Here is a 22534-nt window from a genome sequence, read left to right on the forward strand (position 1 = left end):
TAAGTTTGGGGAGAGGCTTTGGGGCATTTTCAGTGATTTCTGTACAGTATGTGAGACCACCCACAGAGGCCTTTTCACCTAGAAGAACTCAGTGACCCGTACCTGAACTCGTCCTGGGTCCTTTTGTTTCTACTGTTCCTTGCCGGCTGCAAAGACAAGTCCTGCCTGCTAAACTTCAGCACCCTTCAGGGGTGAGACCAATACAAGTTCTGGGTACTTTCATTGCTTGCGATTTTCCAAAAGGATGTGTCATCATATTTAAATATTAGCAGCCTCTCTGTGGTTGTGTAAAAATAAGCCAATCACATGGCAGCATGTAGAGATGTTCAAGACAACCTTAGCACCAGAATGGGAAAGAAAGGAGATTTAAGCTAATTGTTGGTGCGAGGCGAGCTACTCTTAAATATTCCAGAAGCTTCTGATCTCCTGGGATTTTCCCACACAACCATCTTTAGAGTTCACAGAGAAGGGTTTGAAAAAGAGCAAATGTCCAGTGAGCAGAAGTTCTCTGGGCAAAAATGCCAGGCTGATGCCAGATGTCAGAGGAAAATGGCCAGACTCAGCCAACTACTCATCACAATCAAGGTATGCATGTGAGCAGGTGCTAGTGAAGCACATCGGGTTGATCAGATAACCCATATGACATAAAGGTAATGCAAGGCCAGGGTTTGAAGATGTGGAACAGCATCTCTGAGCGCCTCTCAAAGCCTGAAGCAGATGGGCTGCAAAGTCACACCAGGCACAAAGGGGGTCAAACTTACTACTAGCAAGGAGTAACTAATGAAGTGACCAGTGTATACTTTTGCTCTAATCTATCATATGAGCTAACACCAAATTGGACGTCCATGCAGGAGCAGCAAATATTTTTATCCAGTCAGTGGATTTGTATTTAAATCCACTGATCTTAACATGTTGCATTTTAGGGTCTAACAGTTTCTTTTTTTTGTATTCTTCAGAGTTCATTGGATACCTGGCAGCATTGTGTAAAATGAATTCTGCCAGGTGACAATAATAAATAAAATAATAAAATAAAAATGGTCATTTGATCTCCGTAACAAAGAAATAAAGTATTCCTGTTGCTATTTTCTGCTTCTTGAATTCCTGCTCCTCTCAATTTAATGGTAACCTGAATGTTTGGCTTTTTAAATTTCAATCACTTAGGATTCTGTGTAATACGAGTTTCCAAACAACTGAGTACACCAGTATGAATCTTGTCAAATACAGACATCAGTCTTGCAAGAGTTTATTGTTTAACCTAAAATGTCTTTTCTCAGTAAAAGTGAGGCTCAAAGTCTAACACCTACTTCCTACTACATCCATCCTGCAAATTAACACAACACAGATAAATCAAAAGACATAAAACTTGACTTCATCTGTGAGGCTGCATAATAATTGTCCTTATAAACTCAACACAAGTGACCCTGGGATGCTGGTGGACAGGGTGAGGTCGCCCTCTGCAGGATTTTAGGAGAACTGACAGTTTCATGATGGAATTCTTAAACTTTCCCCTTGTGCTAATAATCATGCTAATACGTCCTTAGAAAGACATTGTTATCTTGACAGATGCAATTTAAAACAGCTTTCTTGCTCACTGTATAAAAGCACGCTGAAAGTCAGTGGAGACCTTCAGCCCTATTAACATATCATTTTCCCAGCACTTCCCAGAAGAGCATGGCAGTGGATTATAAAGATTCAATTAGCTACACAGTGCGACCTGGACGGGATAATAGAAGGGTAAATTAGCCAGTTTAAAAATAATTTAATTATTTAAGTTAATTTGTTGGCTAAAATCTAAAACAGCCTATTATGAGCTTCTTAGCTGCTGGATCTTTCAAAGAATCAGAGCATGACTCCCACCTGATCCACTCAGAAGTACATTACAAATGAGCTGAACCCATCTTTACTTTAAGGAAGCCATGCAATTTTTCCTTTTTTCTTCATACCATCAAAATTTAAACATTTTAAGCACTCACTGCCACAGCCTGCCACATTTAATATACGTAATTTTTCCAGCATTTTTTAACCCTCAGAACTTTTGTACAGGAGACCGTCACATGGAAGTGGACACAATTTAAAACCAAAGCATTGCTCTCAAAGCAAAACATTTCTTTAGCCAACTTTAAGCTTCAAAAAAAGCAGCAAAATTGCTGCAATTTAAAGTCACTGAGTAACAGCAACGAGCACAGCTACTCTGGGTGTTTGATGTGTTTCCTGATAATTCAGTGGAGAAAACTTGTGTAAATGTTAATACCATGTAGGATAGACGCCCTGTGAGAATAAGTCACAGCATTTGAAAGGTCTAACTTTTCAACCTTACTTCGATATCAGGCTCATCACATGCAGGTCAGGTTTTAATACTTGAATTTAGCTTTTTGCCTAATGGAGAAACAATTATGTTTACATATTCTGGATAATAGTTTGGACATTTCAGTGTGATGGAAAGAACATATATAGAGACTTTTCTGTTTGAGGTGCACTGTGCACTCTGATAGCGTTAAGTTCTTCGTCCACGTATATTCTCTTTCATAACGGGTCAGGAATACGTAACTTAAAAGGTAAAACTTCTCCTGCCTTTTTAAGATGCTGTGCAAAAAAAGGCCAGCTGATCTTACATAGGAAGATTCTGCTTTAGTTAGTGGTGTTTAAAGTGCTTCACTGAAATAGACTGAAAGGTTCCTGCAGCACAGTCAGCAGCTGCAACAATCCTGGTTTACACGGTGTAGGTACAAAACCTGCGACAGCTTCTCCTCCTTCAACACCGAGCTGCCCTGGTTATCCCTCATAGGTCAGTAACATCAGTTCAAATGTGTGTGAACATAAAGATCATATAGGCATGCAAACTAATGCAGATGGGCTGTATTTGATTAAGGCGAGCTTTGATTCCAGGCAGTGTTTATATAGAAATAAACAACTCCAGAGCACTGAGGAGCAACTGGCTGACTTGATTTGTTCAGCCAACTCAAAGGCAAACTGGGGGAGTTTGTAATTTTTGCTGTAGAAATCATTCTTCTTGGTCTTTTTTGTTTTACTTCTTACGGTGCAATACAGGTGATAACGTATTTAGAGCGCGGGCTGTAAAGAAGTACTGCATTTTATGAACTTTCATAATATTTCCCACCAATAAAACTGCAAACCAGAGACTGAAAGATGAGATGAAAGTGTGGAAAAAAATAAATCACTCAACACAATAAAAGATCTCTATAGGCTACAAATGTCATTTTTATTATTACTTTAAATAATGTCTAAATAAAGGGACTAAAGACATGCTCATGTGACTTCTTCCATTATCAAAAATATGGTGTGGGGTGATGTTTACAGCAGAAATCTATCCAGGGAGGAAAGCGTGCATCACAATGCGAGACTGTGGTGGAGTCCACTGAACTTTAAAATGAGTCCCACCATCACCACAGACTGTGTCGGCTGTCAGAAATCGGGGGGCAGTGATTTTATTGAAAACAAATGTGACACTCAGAAAAGAAAAGATGGTTTTGTTTCAAATAAATGGAAAGACCTGGATACATTTCTACTCCCCTCCCCCACCACCCATGTTTAACTACAGAAATTAAAAAGCAAAAGACATAAAGGAACACACAAAGGGGGCAAAAACAGCTATTTTAGAATCGACTCCCTTTGGTAAAAACGGTAATAAATGGTCTTGCATTTATCTTTTTCATATACATACTAACTTTAGCCATTTATCACTAAAGTCCACAGTAAGCTTGGAAAGTATTACTAGCACAACAACACAGATCTGTCATAAAAAAGTCTGAGACTATATACACAGTGTATTTACAACATGAGGGCATGAGCAAGATGTGCATGTGTGTGTTTGTGTGTTCGTATTTGAGTGTGTTAAAGCTGGTGTATTGGCGGAGGGCATCTTAAAAAGGTTGACTTCCAGGGCGGCGAGGATTGTGTGTGTTAATAGAACTATATATAATATATATACACAACACACACACTGGAATACATGTCAGTATCTGACATTCACGAGCTATACAATTTTACAGTCTGAGACCAAACAGTGTTGTGAGGCCCCTTTTTTTTTCTTTTTTTAAAACATTAGATGTAACAGTGCTTTTTTCTAAGTTAACCCGACAACGCGGTTTGGAGCTCAGGCACCGTTTCTAATAGTGCTGCCATGTGTTTTGGAAAAGAAACTGTAACCCTCTTTCAGTCTGCTTGATGAGACATGATTGTGATTTGGCCGTAACACAGGAATGTCTGAACCAGATCTCTCAGACTTTACCGAGCTCCCCCCAAACCTTCAATCTGGGAAACAAAATTTCTGAACAGTTTCCCCCTTTTTTTCTAAATAAGTGCACTTGTCCATCATATTGTTCTCAGTGAATACTACAGAAAATACTACAGAATAACACTTTCATAAATAAATCCCTGTGTATTTGATTTTGATGGAACTCGATTACTTGGATGGCTTCAGACTGTCTAAGGCTGAATTGAAGCTCAGCCGTGATAAAGTTTAAAAAAAAAAAAAAAAAAAAAAAAAAGCACCACACTCTCTTTTCTTATGTCGCTAAGCTCTGTCGTAAAGGCTCGAGGAAGTTTGTGACGTGGCTCTGAGTGCTGGTAAGAGCTCAGGTCTGCGACTGGAACATGACCATTCCTAAGTTTTGGCACCGAAGGCCCTGGGGAAAAATAAATTTAAGAAAAAAATAAAAAATAAAAAAATAATAATAATATGGGCCCAGCTAAAAACGCTGGTTAAAATTTAAAAAAAAAAAAAAAAAAAAAAAGGATTTCAGTAATCCTGCCCACCCCGGTTTCAACACAAACGGCAGCTAGCTTAATTGTGCTCCCATGTCCGCTTTAAAAACACATTGACGACCTTTCGTCTCTACCTCTATTCCTGTTTGATATCAGACCTAAACCCCCCAAAAGTCAGTCTGCTTCCGTTTGCCCTCGTGGGTCTGGCTGGCTACGGTGCCTTGCTAGGTGTGCTGTATTTCACACGATATTTGTTGATGTTCATGAAGTGAAGGACCTCTGGGTTACGGGTGGTGCTGCAGGGCAGTAGGCCTTCACGTCCCTCGCCCATCAGCCACTTGTTGGTCTCGGCGCTCATGTCGCGGGTGACGTGCTCTTTGACCCACGCCTCCACCCAGGCCTGGAAGCGTTTGTGTAGTCGCGTGCTCACCCTCTCGTGTGACTGAGGAAAAACAAGACTGATGTCACGAAACAGATTTTCTACTCACTGAACACAGAAACCTCAAACTAAGCCCAAGCCCTCCGCCCTCACTGACATCTTACAGAGCCAAGAGTTGAAACAGAATGAATGGGAGGTCAAAGGTCACTCACTTTCCTCCCTTATGATAAATACAGGAACGCTGTAACCAAGAAATATTTCTGGCATAACAGCTAAATAACGACACTAGCTGGTAAATACCTGGTGAGCTCGCAGCAGGGCAGTGCGTCGGTACATGTAATCCTCAGACTTAAAGACGTAGACCATCTTGTATGAGTTTAGTTTGAACATGCACTCCATTTTCTCCTTATCCAGCGATTTCTTTCCACCCTCGCAGGCCTCCTTGTCCAGCTGCTCTCGGCCCTTCTGGTACTTCCTGATCCGTCTCAGATTCCTGGTTTAGACAAACGTGATGAGAGTGACTCATGAAATCGAGCAGGAATATGTCAGGACAAGTCAATTAGGGTTGCTGTAATCAAAAGCCTTCTGTTTGAATTTTACAGGGCGTGCCCCATCAGAGAGCAATGAAATGTGGAAAACGCACCTGGGAAGAAAAACTGGCTTCTGAGCGAGGTGCTCCCTCAGCTCAGGAGTTGTGGAATCTGGGTTTAAGTAGCGTCCCACATAATCAGACCAACGCTGCAAACAGAAAACAAGCACAAAACCCAAGTTTAACACACACATTATGAGTGTGAAAACACGAGCACTGCGCCAGTATTACCACAAGTCTGGCAACAGGTTCTTACTAGTATTTCCACACACTGGTTATCTTGATTACAGGCCTTTAAATGACTAGTCTAAGTGAACTGAACTGTGTGTAATAAAATGCCACATTTCAGCAGTGTGGGAATAAAAGAAGAGCTGCTACTGCCATACAAATACTCTTATCAGTGCGAGTATTTAAACAACATTTGTGCAGCATTGTTGCCATTTTACAGTTGATTAGACATCACAGAGCCTGTTTATTTAAAGGGGACCTATTAAACATATACACATCATTTATACAATAGCCATGTTTTGTTTTTTTTAATCCTTAATGTGAACAAAAAAAACCCAAAAACCCAAAAGAGTAGATGGATTATTGGCTTAAAAATAGTTCCTGATGCTAATGGACCTTGACACTCAAGATTTACCGTTGTGTTTCTTACCTCGGCCTCCATGGGCTCATCTGAGTTCTCTTCCTCTGTGTCGAGCAGCTCCACCGTGAGCTGCACTTGTCCTCGGTTTCTCAAAAACATCACCTGAGAAAGCAACAGGACGGACAGTTTAAGACACTTTTCAAACGAAAAATAAGGACTCAACACAGAGGGAACACCAACGATCCCCTTTAAACCAGCACTCTGTGACAGTGGAGAGAAACAAGAAGGCTAAGGAGCGAAGAGAAAGTAAGGACAGAAAAGAACATCGTCAGAAAGAGATGGGCTGATCCGATATTTGGATTTCGGCTAAAAACTGGCAAGTAGTTGGACTCAGTGTAGTGACAACAGACCATAAGTCTATGATATTCTCTATCCAAGAGTAAGAAATAATTTAATGTGTCAGATTAAAAAAATATCCTGAGGGCTCAGATTACAGGAAATACTGCAACATTTTACTCTTTTATTCCAGTTTTTAGATTTACTGAGCTTCAGATTTTTGAACACATTATAAAAAGAGTGGAAATGGATGTGTTCAGTGGAAGTTTCCATCTCTCTTTCGTAACAAGTTAGTTTGCAGTCAAAGTAAACAGGATGAATGGGTTTTAGGTATTCACCTATAAAACCAGTTGGGTAATTTCTGTTTTTAACAAAATGGGATAAATATTTAATGTAAAGTGAAGCTTTAATGAAAGCGAAGCTGAAAGTAGGGCAAAAAGCAAATCTGCTCGCTGGTGACAGGTGGCTTTAGCAGCTTTAGTCAATGGAAGCAATGAGTGAGTGCAAATGGTGATCCTTACTCCCCATTACTGCAACCATTTTAGAGGGTAGGAACTGGTTGGTGATTCACACCCTCTTATGTACTCTCAATGAAAAAACCCTACTACAGAAGTCATGCTGATTGCACGTGTCTGTCACAAACCTGGCTGCTGTGTAAATCTCACAGTCTTTGCCAAGGGAAAGACTGAACGATACTGCTTGTGTTTTAAAATGTGGAGATCATTTATTGACAGTGAACGCACCCAAAACACATAAAAAAAAAAAAAAAAGGGAACTCTCCAGTTAGTAAAAGTAGGACGTTCTTCACAGCAACAAATTAAGTTTGACATCTGGACTGTGCAGGAACCAGTCCTGCAGCCTTGTGGAAAATTACTTTTAAGTACCTCTTCTAAACTTTAAATGAGCCAATTTCCATATTTCCAAAGCTTTAGCAAAAATCTGCCGTCATGCCATGGCTAGGTTTGAGAGCGAGCGAGCGGCAACTTTATTTACCTTAAAGCAGTTCTCGTCAGACATGAGCTGCTCGGCTTTCCGCTGATAGATCGTCTCTGCGGAGCTCCTGGAGGACTGTGTGGACAAGCTTCCTCCAGTGGCTCCGCTGGCGCTCTCTGCCAGGTAGAGGTCTGTTACCTGGACGCAGATCTCATCACTCACAATGTGCTGGAGCTGAAGGAAAGAGAGTTAGTGACTGGCTGGTAAACAACTACAGCAGCTCTTTCCTTGAGAAAACAAGCCAATACCTGCCGGACGATGCTTTGGATGAGCTTGTCCATCGTGAACGCGATGTAAGCGTGAATGGTGAACATTTCCCTCAGAGAGTCCTCGTACTGAGATGCTTCCATGTTGCCATCCAGCAAATTCCGAACCATCTCCAAGAAAGCAGAGTAGTAATCTTCCACCTCAATGTCCACTGGAGAGAAGAAATATTTAATAAAAACAGATCACTAAGTGGAACAGCATGAGGGGAAAAAACATTTCCACTTTTTGTTACAAAAACTACTGGTGAGTTTTTCCTCAATCTACATGTTACTGACATTTTACTGTTCCTACAGTCACAGCACATTCGTTTAACAACTGATTTGAACATTTTACATGTTATATTTAAAGCTCTTCATGGCCTAGAGATATACTGGAAATGCAGTCCCTGCAACCAGAGCACAGCCTGCAGACTGTTTCCACCTCAAGCTAAAAGAAGGTGACCGAGAGATGCAGTCGTGGTCCGACTTGCCTGATAAACGGCAACTTGTTTCATCAGTATCTTCTCTCAAATCACTTTTAAAGACTTCACGTCAAACTCTTGATACGACACTTAGGTCTTGTCATGCGTCTTCCATTTTAAAACATTATGCCAAGTGTTCTAAGATTTTACTTTGTGTTTGAACTATTATGTTTTTGTTGAATCTGGTTTTATCGTGTGCGCTGCGTTTAAGCACTTTACGAGGATAGCATTGATAGGACCTTTACAAACAGACATGGTACAAAAGTCAGAAAAGGAAAAGCAAACAAATGTAACACAAAATCGGGGTATACTGTTACTCACTGGGCTCCTTCAGTCTTAGTTGGATGGCTGGATTGTCATTTTTCTCCTTCTTGAGCCCCAGGACTTCCCTCTCCCAGTCCCGCTCTCTGACCTCCTCTTCGATCTGCCGCTCCGCCTGCTCGTACAGCCGCAGCAGACGTGAGCAGAGTGTCTGGTGAAGCCGCAGGAAGACATACCAGTTGTTGTTGACGAGGAAGAGGTTGTAGGCATCGTCGCAGCCGCGCAGCTTCTGCGCTGCCGTGTTGCTGAACAGCAGCTTGGACTTTGAGGGACTCCCGCTGCCCGGGACACCGTTGTGCTTTTTAGAAGCTCCTTCCTCCAGTTCCATCTCCTCTTCCTCCTCCTCCTCCTCTACATCTGAAAGCTCGCCCCGCTGAGAAAACAGCATGTCAGGGACGAAGTGATAGATGATCTGTTTGATTTTGTATTTGTCCTCCTTCTGAATGCTGGTCTGCCGCTTCACATGGTGGATGATGAGGGCCGCTGCGTCCTCAAGGATTTGGCTGTCCTCGTAGGACAGTGTCAGGTGGGGGCCTGTGACTGGAGTGGTGGTCTCCTCAGAGCCCTGCTCCTGACGCTGCAGAGCAAAAAAAACAAAACTTCAGTAAAAAAAAAAGTTTTCTAGCAGTGTATAGTCAACCTTTATGCTTGCCAAGTGCTGAAAATGATCACAGAAAGAAAGAAAATGACCTCATCATAGATGCTTTCGATTTCATTGAGCAAGGACTTTGATCGAAGCACTTTGGTGTCATTTTGCTTGAAGTTAATGCCTTGATGGTCGAGAGACTTAAGGTAATACTTCTCGTTCTGCTCCCTCCAGATCTTGTTGAAGCCTCGCTGGGCTTCCCGCCACTCTTCCTCTTTTGTCTTTAACCTGTTTGAAAAGAAAAGTAATGTAAGAACTCCAAATCTGAATGACAATTTAAACAACAATCTGCATCTTTCAGCGCGTGACACAGAGGTAGGTGCCAGATCATTCTGTTTCTCTTAATCCATTTTTGGATTAACCATTCCAACATGATATTTGTGCTCCCTTCCTTGTGTGGATTACTGTGTTTATAAATTGTGGGCCAACTCACAGAATGGATTCATGTTATTTTAATCTTCTAACCTCCACAGAGACAAAGCAACTGTGAGTTAAAGACATACAGTAAATGATTTGGCCCTTGATTCAAGCTGTACCTTTTCAAAACGATGGGGACAGAAACAGCAGGGTTTTTCTTCAAGCCGTCAATGATGTCGGGCGCTTTGTCTCCGTATATCCTCTGGATGGCCTTGCGGTGAATGACCTCTGAGGAGCCACCCAGCATGTTGTCCAAGCGGAACTTGGCCTGTTCCTCCGCGGACATGCGGGACAACTTCCGCTGCACCGTCTCCAACACTCTGATGGTAGCCAGATTGGTCTCTAATACAACATCCAGCTGTTTGAGGACAAGAGATTTTTTCAGTCATTATTCCAATTTAACTTCAAAATTGGAAATTTTCTGGAAAGGCAAAATAGCATCTACCACAATGTTTTTCCCCCTTCAAGGATATAGTCTTTTTGTTGTCATCATTAACACAAGTTACACGTATTAGCTCACCTCAAAACGTTCATCTTCACACCTGTAGATGTGCTCCTCATACTGAGTCTTCTTGGAGCTGACAAAAGTGGAGTCTTCAGACCAGGAGGGGAAGGAGACCCAAGTGTCGTTTAAGACCTGGACACAGCAGGAAAAAAAACACAAAAATTAATACAGACGTCAACTCAAACTACATTCATGAGGATGAGGTTGACTGTTAGCGTTAAGCAAAAACGGATCCAACAAACTACAAAAATATGAAATTAATTTTTTTTTGCAAATCCAATTTTTTATATACAATCTTCCAATATCACTCTAAAGTATTAAAAAGATTTTTTTCTTATTTTCTGACAGCATTGCATATTATATTCATATACGTTATATCAACCAAGGAAAGAATTTTCAGCTCATGTACAAGTTATCCCTGTGAGCCTAAAGGCTAAACTCAATGAGAGCAGAGAAGCTAAATAAGGGCTTTAATGCACACAGCTCAGGCTGCGAGTACAGAAGCCCCTCCCCTTCCTACTGTACAAATCCTGTTTGCAAATGCGAACCAATCAACCAGGAAGAAATGACAAGCGAGTTTCAACAGCTACTTTCAGAAATGATAAACAAGATAAATCTAAATCAAAGCAGAAAAAAGGACAACTGCTGTTAAAGAACAACACAGTAGCTTTATGAGCGCCTGGATGTCCACTCCTCTCTCACCTCTTTACAAAGTGGAGTTCTGCCTGTACACTTGGGCTGCTGGTAGCTTTTAGGCAGGGCTCTGTAACTGGAGCCTAGTCTCTTACAGGAAGCATAATCAATCTCCATGGCGATGCCCTCGGTAGCCCGCTCCTTGGGGTATGTTTCAATGTGGGACATTTCACGATACCCCAGGAAGTTTTTGAACCAGTTGAATAGCTCAGGGAATTTTCTGTTTAACAGAAAGATATAAAAAAAACAAACAAAACAAAAAAAAAAAAAAAAAACACACAACCAAAAAATAAAATAAATAAATCTATCAAATTTACTGCAAAAGTTATATTTTACGTGATCCGAGTTACTCACCCTAAAAACGGCAGCACCAGCTGCACCAGTTCAGCTCTGGAAATCACCTCCTGGTTAAAGATGACCAGACATCGCAAGAAGTTGTCGTAGGCCTCTGCACTTCGCAAGGCTTTGCGCACCTAAAATATAAAAATCTGCTGAAGTCTTGTGGCATAAGTCAAGTTTTTGAGAACAACAAGAACCACCAACACAAAGCCTGTGCTCTTCGGATAAACTAGCAAATAAAGTTAAGTTGCTCTGTGATTATGTTAAACATTGTTTGGACAGAGGAGTGCAGAGGGGGGATAGTGTATATATTGGAACAAAGGCTGGAAAATATGGAGCTAACATGCAGGAGGAAAAGAGGAAGAATATAGAGAAGAATCATGGATGTAGTGAAGGAGGACATGCAGTGGGTTCGTGTGACAAAAGAGGAAGCTAGGGACAGGGTGGGATGGAGGAAGACGATCCACTTTTTAATTCCCCTTTCCTCTTATTCAAACTAAAAAACAAAATACAAACTCACCTTCTCAAAGAACAGAGATTCTGTGCCGACTCCATGCTTGCTGGCCTCTGCCACTGAGGAATCCTTCAAGTTCAGTAACTTCGGCTTCTTCTGCAGCATTCCCAAAACGACATTCAAGACACAGGTTCAATAATTTAAAAACCAAAACTTTCAAACACTTCACATAAAGCAGGAACTCCAGCAACACTTGAGGGAAGACGAACAACTTTAATAATCATCTTCCCTCAAGTGTTGCTGGAGTTCCTGCTTTGTGAATTCTTTCATCCTTCCATGCACCTTGGAAGCAGGTGAAGTTGTGCTAGAAAATTTTTGCTGCGAAACACTTCACATAAAACATGGAAATAAAACCAAATTGGACTTAGCAGTATGAGACTGCATGTACCTTGATAGGGGGCGTGGCCCCAGGCGTGGGATGGCGACGGATCTGGCAGCCGTTCTGATTGGGCCTCTGCTTGTTGTTGAGCTGAAGCTTTTTGGCAGTGCCACCGTGGTCGTTTCGTACAGACTCGGCCTTCTCAGCAGTGGTCTTATTTAATAGCTACGACGAATACAAAACACAGATTAAGACACGAGCGCATCAACATGACAGATCACAGACTACGGGGGGAACATTATTCTGAGAGGCTGATTTTAATGAATAAACTTTACCTTTGTGTTTAAGGTGTCTCTAATAAATCTGAACTCATGAGTAGAATACGGTACATTAAATACATGGATTTTCTCACCACTGAACTGTTGGCATCAGGGAGAAACTGCCCAAATTCAGAGAGTAGATCCTCCTGATTCTTGAAGAGCCTGGCCACCTGAGCATAAACCTCCTGTTCAGTCAGAGCTGGTGTGTAGTTTCCTCCAGCCTCCTTGGCATTACGCTGCTCCTTCTGTGGGTGGAGGAACACAAACAAATTGAGTGATTAAAAGTCGCTCTACTGGGCTTTTTAAATATTTTTCCTGTCATATATCTCATTACATGAATTGTGGCCGCTTCTGTGTAGTCCATAGTAGAAGCCAGGCTAAATGACCAAGAGCAGCACTAACAAAAAACAGTAGCTTTTCCATACATTTTGACACTGCATGCAGGAACAGTACAGGGCTACAGCAAAAACAGCTGGAAATCAGCATAAAAGGTCCTCTTTAAAAGCTCCTTTTAATGTAAATTCAAAATTTAAGCTCAGAAACGCTTTAGAACTTCACTCTGGCTTTCATTTTGAGACACTGGCCTGGTAAGTATGGAGGATCTCCAGGAAGGCTTTGTAAATGTCGGGCTGGCCCTGGAAGCGGTTTTTGATCTTGTTGACGTAGTTGATGGCATGGTTGAATTCCACTGGCTGGTTGTTCTGCATGGGTGGGCCTGTGGGGGTCCCGCTGAGTGGTGGGTGGAGCTGCATAGGTGGCGAACGGGGAGAGGTGTAGGCAGGGATGGACGGATTGCTCTGGCTGCTTGGTGTTAACGCCTGGGGCTGAGGAGGCTGAAACAGGAAAGATTTTAAGTGTACTGAAACACATGCTTCACAGTAAAAAAAAAAAAAAGTTTCTACTCCACCACATTTTATTCTCACCTTGCTGGTCTTGGCAGGCGTGGGCTGTGTTAGAAGGGGCGGAGCAGTGGTGGTTGCAGATGAGGGAAGCGGAGGCTGAGGTTGGGGAGCAGCTCCCGATATGGGGATGTTCTGGACTGAAATGCCATGTGGGGTGATGTGGTGGATCTGACCCGGTGTCGTCACATTGACTAGGTCGTTGGTCTGGACCTCGATCTTGTAGCCGGGAGGCAAGAAAGTGTTGAAGCCCATGATGAGGTCAGGGTGACCTTTGAAGAGTTGTGACACTCTGCTGATCACTCCGGGAGTGTCAATACTGGAAACGCAAAAGCAGAAAGAATTTGAAAATTCAGTTATACCTGGGGAGACATCTCGAGTACATTTAAAACCTGGCAACATCTCAGGCATCAAGAGCAGTGTGTACTCTTAGGACTTTAAATTAAACCATATAAATGCATCTCTGTAGGTGCTAACTGTACAAGAGTTGTTGCTTGTGAAAAAAATGCCAGCTCGTTTTATGGAGAAGGGGAAAAAAGTAAAATAAACGACTGGTCAAAAACGTTTAATGTCTAGGTCCACGTTAGTACCACGAATCATTTCGTCTACACATTTCATTGTTGTTGTTTACTTCGCTACGCGGCGGCCGCAGCAGCTAGAGAAAGTGCCAACCTAGCATGAAACAAGCTAACTCGAACAAAACTAAGCTATCCTAAGCTAAGCTAAGCTACGCTAAGCAGCAGACTCGGAGGTGCTTCACCCCTGAAATACCATTACCTTCTGTTTGTATGTTTGCAAAAGTGTTTGTTGCTTTTCTTCTACTTAACTGCAAACCGTGTCCAAACTCAAGTGACATGACTGAAAAGATCCGCTGACGCTTATTCTAGCTCGCTCAGGAACTTTCCCTCTCAATTTGTTCGCTCAGAGACGCAGTTTAGAAGCGAGAATGTCGCTGCTGTGGTTTAACACGTGTCGAGAAGCTTTTTATTGCAATTGTGCTAAATTAAGGCGCCGTCCTCGGCTCGTTAAAACGTATTATCATAACTTCACTCCAGTGCGACCGTCCGTGAGGTTATTGGATTCAGTATGGAGCCGCTACCATTCACGATGAACCGAAAAAAACTCATGTAAATAAATTAGATAAATAACCCCAATACTTTTCCCCCACTGTATTTAACTGCTCACTTTAATTGTACGCTAATACGATTCAAGAAAAAAACCTGCATTATAACTTTCCTGCCATTGAATATTTATTTATTCGTCTACTCCTGTAGGTAACACGATCAAATTTTAAATTTGCTCTAGAAAATCGGTCAACCTTTAAGGGATCAATCTTTAATCAAAACCACCGTGGCCTCACCTTTGGGATTTGAACTCTTTCATTATGTCTAAAAAGTCGTTGTAGACCTGTGGCTGGTTGCCAAACTGCAGCTTCACTTGATCCAAGTAAGACAAAGCGTCTTCCACCTTAGGGAGAGCAAGAGAGAGAGAGGAAAGCCAGCTTTATGTGCCATGATTTTTTTTTCCCAAAACACTGGTACCTGCATCAGCTATAAACTGAACTGAATTTCACAACTGATGTGTGATCTGCCTAAAAAGGGCAGATTTTCTCTACTACCACACATTTTAAATGTTTCAGTCTAAGGCATAATGAACCATCACTATGAATGGATCTTATTTGTTTTTACAATCATGGTGCAAATTTAAATAAAAGCTACCAAAAAACAACAAACTAAAAAGCAAATGACTTAAAAATAAACTCATTTCCAGAGAAGTTCTAATAATGTAGCTTTGTTAATTTCCCCAAACCTCTTTAGCATTTTCAACTGTAAAAGTAAAATTAGATTTACAGACCTTGAGTCTCTGGAACTGCTGCTGGCCCTGTGCAGAGGCCTGAGGAGCAACTGTATGGGTGTGCCCTGACATCACCGAGGGCCCGTGGGACTGCACTGCCGGGCTGTGGTGGTGGGAGCCCCCATGGACAGCTGGGCTTGGAGTGTGCCCATGCCCGCCACTGTTCTGGGCCACTGTGGGAACCTAGGAAATCAGAGAGGTTTTATTAAAAGTACAGCAAATAGTACCATGTGAAAGTGCCACATAGTCCTGAGTTTTATTTAGGTAGTGCCAAATCACAACAACAGTCCCCTCAAGGTGATATAAACTGAGACACATAGACAGAATGTGCACAGCTGACAGGTGGGGAAGCCTGGAGCATGAGTTGTGAGTGCTTAGTAAAGAAAAGTTGCTATGTCCTCACTAAATGATAACTCCTCAAACAAAACGATCAAATAAATCTTGAGCGGGCCAACGCGGTGTACCTGATATCCTTGTGGGACGGAGTACTGGACGCCTGCTGTGGGCTGCATGTTGTCAGACACGGCCTCGTACACAGCCGGAGCTGGAGCAGGGGCCAGGACACGATGCTGGAAAGCCTCCGCGTTGCCACCGAGGCGCCGCTGCGGGGACGCAAAAACCGTTTCCGGATCCTCCCCACGCCGCTTCATTATGTACGCATACTCGGGAGAGCTGCGAGATCTGTAAATACACAGCAACATATGGAGCCCATTTTCTCAGACCTCTGAGAAGTTATCTGAATCGATTACATCACACTAACAATTTCATTCAAGAATTTGTGGGAATATATATTTTTTTGCTTGTACTGTGAATTTATAGACACACAAACACACACACAGTGAACCACTTTTCTTGTTTGGCTGTGGCAGAAAATGATTGCATAACCATCTTCACAGTACGCAGATTTATTGAAACGTCTGATGCTTTCAGCACCAAAAAGAAGCCTCTACGTTTATCAAGGTCAATAAAATGTGACCATATTGATTCATTAACATGTGATTTGACTACTTTGACAGCATTTTTTTCTCATTAGAAACTATATCCAAATTTTATGCATGAATATGGCGCTTCATGAACAGCTGTTCGGCCATGTGCATGTTTGGAGAATTCAAGAAAAGCTGGCAGGCAAAGGTGAACTACACACAGGATACAGCACCTGGGAGTCTTGAGTCCCCACTTCTTCTTTCTTTCTTTCTTTCTTTCTTTCTTTCTTTCTTTTTTCTTTCTTTTTTTTTTTTTTGGGGGGGGGGGGGGTCTTTTTGTTGTTTTGCATTGTGCACTTCTGCACCAGTGTTATCTGTACCCTCCCTCTTGCCCGCCGCAGCAAGAATGCCACAAAGTTACGTTTACTGCAAAAGTTCCCATGTGAGGCCGGGGAACATATTTTGTATTTAGTGAATTTTCTATTTTGATTTTATTATGTGTGGGGGAAGCCTGGTTGCTGTGTATGAATTTCCTTCTGATTAATAAGTTTTTTTTCTTAAGTTAGTTTTACAAATATTCCTGCCCATATTTAAATTAAAAACATAACACATTTTAGCCAGTATTTTTCAAAGGGAAGAAGACAACTGTACAGGAGTATGGTAAAAATGAAAAAATGGTGTTTACCACTCCAGCAGTGCACATAAAAAACTGGCTAAAACAAGGACTTGAATCACAAATAATGTAGCTGATGAAGCTACAAAATGTGTGTACCATAATAATTTAATCATGGGTAATTCACTACTTTCCAATACTGCTCCGTGTACTTGCACTTTATTTAAGTACTTGCATGTTTTGCTGCTTTCAGCTTCTACTTTAGTGTATTTTGGATGGAAATAATAAACTTTAATTTTCGTCAGAGTTCTAGTTTCTTATTATTTTGCAGTTTTCAAATGTATACATAATATACACAGGTAGTATTAGCTATAATAATACGGCAGTATACAGGCAATTAAATCAACTGCTACATTAAAGTAATAGCCACGTTAATGAATCGATGAACATGATTTAATTATACCCCGCCCCCCCTCCCTCAGCAACACGCAGCCAAAGTGTATTGTGTATTTTTCTGTTATTTCTGGCTACGCCGCTGACAAAAATACCGGTTAAAATATTTCTACGACAACTTGTGGCTTGTCGCGGATCCCCTGTGCCTTGTCTTATCTGTCCCGTGTCTCTACGTGATACATGGATGACAACGTTAGCATGAACTGAATGTACGACTCGCGCTCCGAGCAGCCAATGAGACACACAGCCTACGTCACCGACAAACAGGTGCTGTGGGAACGTGGAAGTCGGTCTGCCATTCACAACTTCCTCAAGACGACGGCAACTCGCGGGCACTCGAAGGAATGGCGTACTTAAAAAAAAGATAAAAGCGATAAAGTCAGGCAGCTAATAAAATTCTACACGCGTGTGTCGAGCAAAAGTAACACAATGATAAACTCGAGTGCTCGTGCGCTGCTGCTTCTGACGCTTCCTCTCTGCTCCCACCAGCAGCTGAGTTCCACCGTGCCAGCAAACGAGTCGTTCCGCACGGCCAAAGAAAGCCAGCCTGTGGTATTTACAGACAGAAGCGCAGTGTAGTAACGTTACAGTCCTCCAATATGAAAACGCGGTTGTGTCTATTACACGGTAACAGCCCCACAACCGCGGTTCTCCTGTCCCGTTTACAGGCCTTTACAAGCAGCGACCTCGAGTTACGCTTTCCCCACGCCCGCCATTTAGAGCGTGGCGCAGGAGTTCAGCGCGTTTACACTCCCATTTTCCAGCAGGTAAGAGCCAAGAGCAACTCGTACGCAAGGCAACCTGCTGAACGGTCAGGCTAAAATAAATGTATACTGTTTATTTTAATTAACTTTGCTGGGAACTTGTTCTGTCGACGGGAGTTGTTTGCTGTCTGCTAGCAGCTAGCTAATGTAAACAACATGAGTAGCCTGACACCGATCGCTGTCCGGGGCTAGGAGAGGGAAGCACATGCAGCTAAGCCATTAGCGACCTGGTGGGCTCTCGCTGAAACGGCGAATATTTGCTATTGATTTGCCACACTGATGGATTTAGATCAACTTATGAGTGAACGGCATACAAAGAAGCATCGATCATCTACGTGATCTTGTTAAAACGTCTTCTGACCGGAGGGAGTTAGCTTGCCAACACTAGCTTGCTGAATGAACTCACCCCTCTCTCCCAAATAGCAAGCAGAAGTTCGGTGATGATGGTACGATAATCCGTTCGCTCGTGGTGAAAGGCTACACCACTGACTGGAGAAGACAGAAACTCAGTGTATCTGCAAAAAGCAATTAATCGATGGAGTATTACTTGAAATAAACAATTCAAGCTACAAAGTGAGAATCTCCCCTACAAACGAAAACAATCTCCGTTCGGTTAGCTGGGGTGGGCGGGGTTTTCACCCTGGAGTGAAAAGCGGTCCTCCTTTTAGGAGCTATTGGTCAGTCTGTTCGAAGAACCCGGACAAGGGCGGGGCGACGTATTCGGTTGTGAAATTGAACTGTCAATCAAAGATTTCTCGAGCAGTTACCAAGCACACCCTTTTGACTTGAAGCGCGATAATGCCAGCACAGAGCGGAGAGGCTCAGCTGCAGTATAAATGGGGAAAGCATAATAGCACCATGTTTAGAGACGAACGTAGAAAGCACAGCCTGTCCATTATTAAGGTATAACACGGTCACGGAGGTGTTAGATAAGGCGCCGCATGAGTTTTATCAAGAGGAATAAGCATGTTACTGACCAGGGAAAAGTTTAAAGAGCATTTGAGAGTTTTTTTCTCTTGCTTTGAAGATGAATTTGAACATTAATATACAGACGGCAGTTACTGGGTTTTAAATAGCATCCACTGGTGATGTCAAACATAAGACGTGGAGGCCAGAATTGGCCCAGCCAAGACTCCAATCCTGCCCACTGGCCAGCTTTGAGAAGGAATGCATAGATTTTGAACTTTTAACTGTATTTTCATAAGTTTTACAGGTTTTCCAACTATGCCCCTCAACCCCAGTTCCATTACTACTAAGCTAAAGTAATTAAATAATAGATAAACAGTTATATTACAGAAAAGTTCCAGTTTCTCCACTATGTACTATAACAATTCTGTGTTTTGTTTTGTTTTTTGGATTCTGTTACATTGAGTCCATGGGGGTACAAGTACATTTTCTGTGAATTCATGAAAACATATTTTATAATTACAGGACAGTCTGGTCAATGAATTGGCAGAACCTTTTCTGTAGAATCTTTTCTGTATTTTATGTAAAAAAATGTTTTTACTCATCCCACCCACTTATGATCAAAGTATACAGTATGTTGTCTTCAGTGTAAAATGTGATTGACACCACTGGTTTAAATTGTAAGTCTTGGTCTTTTAACCTCAACAATCAACAATCAACAACAGCAACACATCCACATATATTCCATGTTGTTTACTGCACAACTGATGGATGTTCAATAAATAATAACTACTTAATAAATAAAGGACAAGTGTGATTATTGATATTTCTTTGTTTTTTGACTCAATGGATATAGTAACAGAATGATTGGGGCTCTATGGTATGGCTCTTCTAAGATGAAGTTTAGTTGAAGTTTAGTTCACAGCACACACTGGGCATCAGCATCACATCATACCACATTGCAGCTTTTCTACATGCAAGATAGTCTGCAGAATTTTAATGTAAAATATAATGCTTAGATGCAGGGTTCCTTTGGCGGTATTGTGTAAGAGTAGATTTACAGTTCAACTTCCCACAAAAAATGTTTCAAGGAGTTGTTTTACAAAAAAAAAAGTTAGGACTTTTCTGCTGCAGTGGCTGCTATTGTCCAGGACCTATGCATTTAAAATGCTGTGATGGTTGGAGCTATAATATAAACATAAATAAATAAATATTTGGAATTTTCGGTCTTTCTGGTTTCTATTTTAAATTAGTTTTTGCATCTATGTATTAATTCTTTTTGTCTGCCCTGCTGTTTGCAATACTGCATTTTCCCTATTAACGTTCATTAAGTAATCTATCCATCCACCCAACCAATAGATCTCGAAAAACAATTAACTACTTCCTGGAGTTTTGCAGCACGTGACTTTTGTGGGCGGGCTGTACCGTTAAGGCTTGTGTCCCTCCCACAGTAAGGGGGCGGGGAAGTGGGAGGCACTGCAGCCAATCGCTGCACGGATCCCGCATTACAAATCCCCTAAAAAGGTGGAACTTCCGAAATAAACCCTCGCCCACGACAGGCGGAGCTGCAACAGCAGCCCGGGATTCCTCCCTCCAGCCCAGGCAGAGGATTCAGCTGCGACCGTCGGCTGCAGCACACACATACACACGCACAGCTTCACTATCCCGAGTTGGTTCCCCCCCGTTATAATTACACCCATCTCCACGAACGCTCCAAACCGAACAAAAAGCGTAACATTAAAGTGCTCCCCTTTAAGTTCCCATCTGGATGAAACGCGGAGACAGCCCCAGCACCGAGGCGCACAGCTAGCAGGACCAGCCAGCCCGTCTGCACCGCGCACTCGCTCGGTCGACGCTGGCTGCGGAGTCCACAAACAAAAGGGTTCGCGGCACTAAAACACTCACTCACTCGCGGTTTGTTTTACGTGAGTACCGGTTGACTGGGAGATTCAGTGGGGCCTCGGCGGCCAGCACGGCGGCTTTTGCGGACAGAAAGAGCCGATCCGGTCGTCCTTACTAAACAATGCCAAAGTCAAACGAAACGAGAACTACGGCGGAGCTGTGTGGCAATACCGGAGCCACGCCATTCTCCGCGTCCCCCCCCCTCCCTCTCCCTCTCTCGGGTCCCGCAGACAGAACCACCGCGCGTATTGCAGCTCTCTTTGTTTACTTCACTAGTCGGGAGTAAAAATGTCTAACCTGTCTCACCACAACAACTACACCCCCTCCCCTCCTTCCCCCTGCCGATCCATTACACGCTCACACAACGCTGCAGACAAAAATGCTTCGACTCGCAGACAGAGGGGATGCCTCAGATGGTGTCCACACAGCCCCGGGAGGCTGTTTACTGGCCGACATAATGCCATCCCGCACATTTAAGCAGCCAACACCTTAAGAAGCTGGCTATTCTGCTGCCGTTTACTCGCGAAACAAGAGCCTCGCAATTCATTTACGCGCACAAAATAATAAGAATGTTAAAAAAAAGCCACCACTGACACCAGACCGCCCTCAGATCCTTCGCAACAATCACACGCATCGTAACGCAGCGACACTCTTGATATTATTTAGTTTAAGCAGCCGTTACATACCCAGTAAAAAGACTCCTTACTCCGGATTCGTGTTTGTAACAAAATAGTTGGACACGCCCCCTCTCCACTGGCATTGGCGCAAACTGGAAGACACGTCACTCTGCGTTTGAATATGACCCGCTAAAAACCGAGGCAGCATCGCAGGGAAACAGCCTCCTCTCCACCACGCGCAAAACCTGCAGTTCCGATACTGGTGGAGGATTACCGAGGGCGGCGGTGGGGGTGTCAAGTTCATTTTACACCGCGGGCCACACGAAGCTCTACCAGTGAAAGTCGGCTTTCTGTCAGTGTGAAGAACTGGACTTAATCACGGAGATATTTGAAGGAAGGAGAAAGAAATGCAGTGTCAACAATTCTCCTCTGGATTTCTGTATGATAAAGAAATGCTGCTTAAACTGTAAGAAATCAATGTGTGAAATTACTGAAAAGTTCTGTAATTGAGCTCATTGCGCAGACTGTTCTGTAATTATAAAGGAAAAAAAATTATTTTTTTGTTTTAATACTGTCTACAATCACAATGCCTTAGTAGACAGTGAAAACAGCAACCTTCCTCTTATTTAATAGTCTATAGCTATATAGTTATTTCTGCACTTTGTAAGCCCCGTATCAATGCTATATAAAGGAAGAGATCATATTGTCTCTACGATTGTATTTGTGGCGAGAAGCTACTTTTTTTTTTTAAAGCTATGTTTGCTATTAGTTATTACCAATAAATGCGCAGGGAGAAAATCTGGGTCACTCTGAGGGATCGTTGCTATTTTTGGATTAAAAAAAAAGAAAGTGTTCAATTGGGTAAAGATTTGGTCACTGCTTAATGATTTTTCATATAGACTTAATAGCCATTCTTTTTAGATACACTTGTTCAGAATCTGGTAAATCTCTTTATCAGCGAGTCATAGGGGCAGCTCAATGCGTTTAGACATGGTCAAGTTCAAACTGACATAATGGGGAAGAGAAGTGATCTAGGAGACTTTGGACGTGTCATGGATGGGCTGGTCCCAGTATTTTAGAAACTGTGGATCTTCTGGGATTTTCTCCATACACATACTAGCAAAGTGTAACTTTATGAGCTTCTTCAATAATGTATTCAGATACTTGACTTGCTTTAAAAAAATAAAATAA

At 42.4% G+C, this 22534-nt stretch overlaps 1 protein-coding gene across 1 annotated transcript; it reads right to left on the reverse strand.

Annotated features, from left to right (window-relative positions):
- Nucleotides 1-3201: 3201 nt before the first annotated feature.
- sin3aa (SIN3 transcription regulator family member Aa) lies at nucleotides 3202-21501 on the reverse strand. Its single transcript, XM_080874401.1, has 21 exons — nucleotides 21413-21501; nucleotides 15630-15846; nucleotides 15166-15348; nucleotides 14672-14778; nucleotides 13336-13630; nucleotides 12997-13245; nucleotides 12505-12657; nucleotides 12162-12317; nucleotides 11780-11869; nucleotides 11275-11393; nucleotides 10930-11140; nucleotides 10243-10359; nucleotides 9842-10080; nucleotides 9350-9533; nucleotides 8660-9236; nucleotides 7860-8029; nucleotides 7612-7785; nucleotides 6352-6444; nucleotides 5748-5842; nucleotides 5405-5597; nucleotides 3202-5167 (listed from the first exon to the last, which is right to left on the reverse strand). Exons 1-21 carry the CDS (start codon nucleotides 21484-21486, stop codon nucleotides 4937-4939), a joined length of 3927 nt encoding a protein of 1308 aa, XP_080730527.1. The 5' UTR covers nucleotides 21487-21501; the 3' UTR covers nucleotides 3202-4936.
- Nucleotides 21502-22534: the final 1033 nt, after the last annotated feature.

This window comes from Rhamphochromis sp. 'chilingali' (assembly GCF_963969265.1).
Source record: "Rhamphochromis sp. 'chilingali' genome assembly, chromosome: 2".
Taxonomy (NCBI): domain Eukaryota; kingdom Metazoa; phylum Chordata; class Actinopteri; order Cichliformes; family Cichlidae; genus Rhamphochromis; species Rhamphochromis sp. 'chilingali'.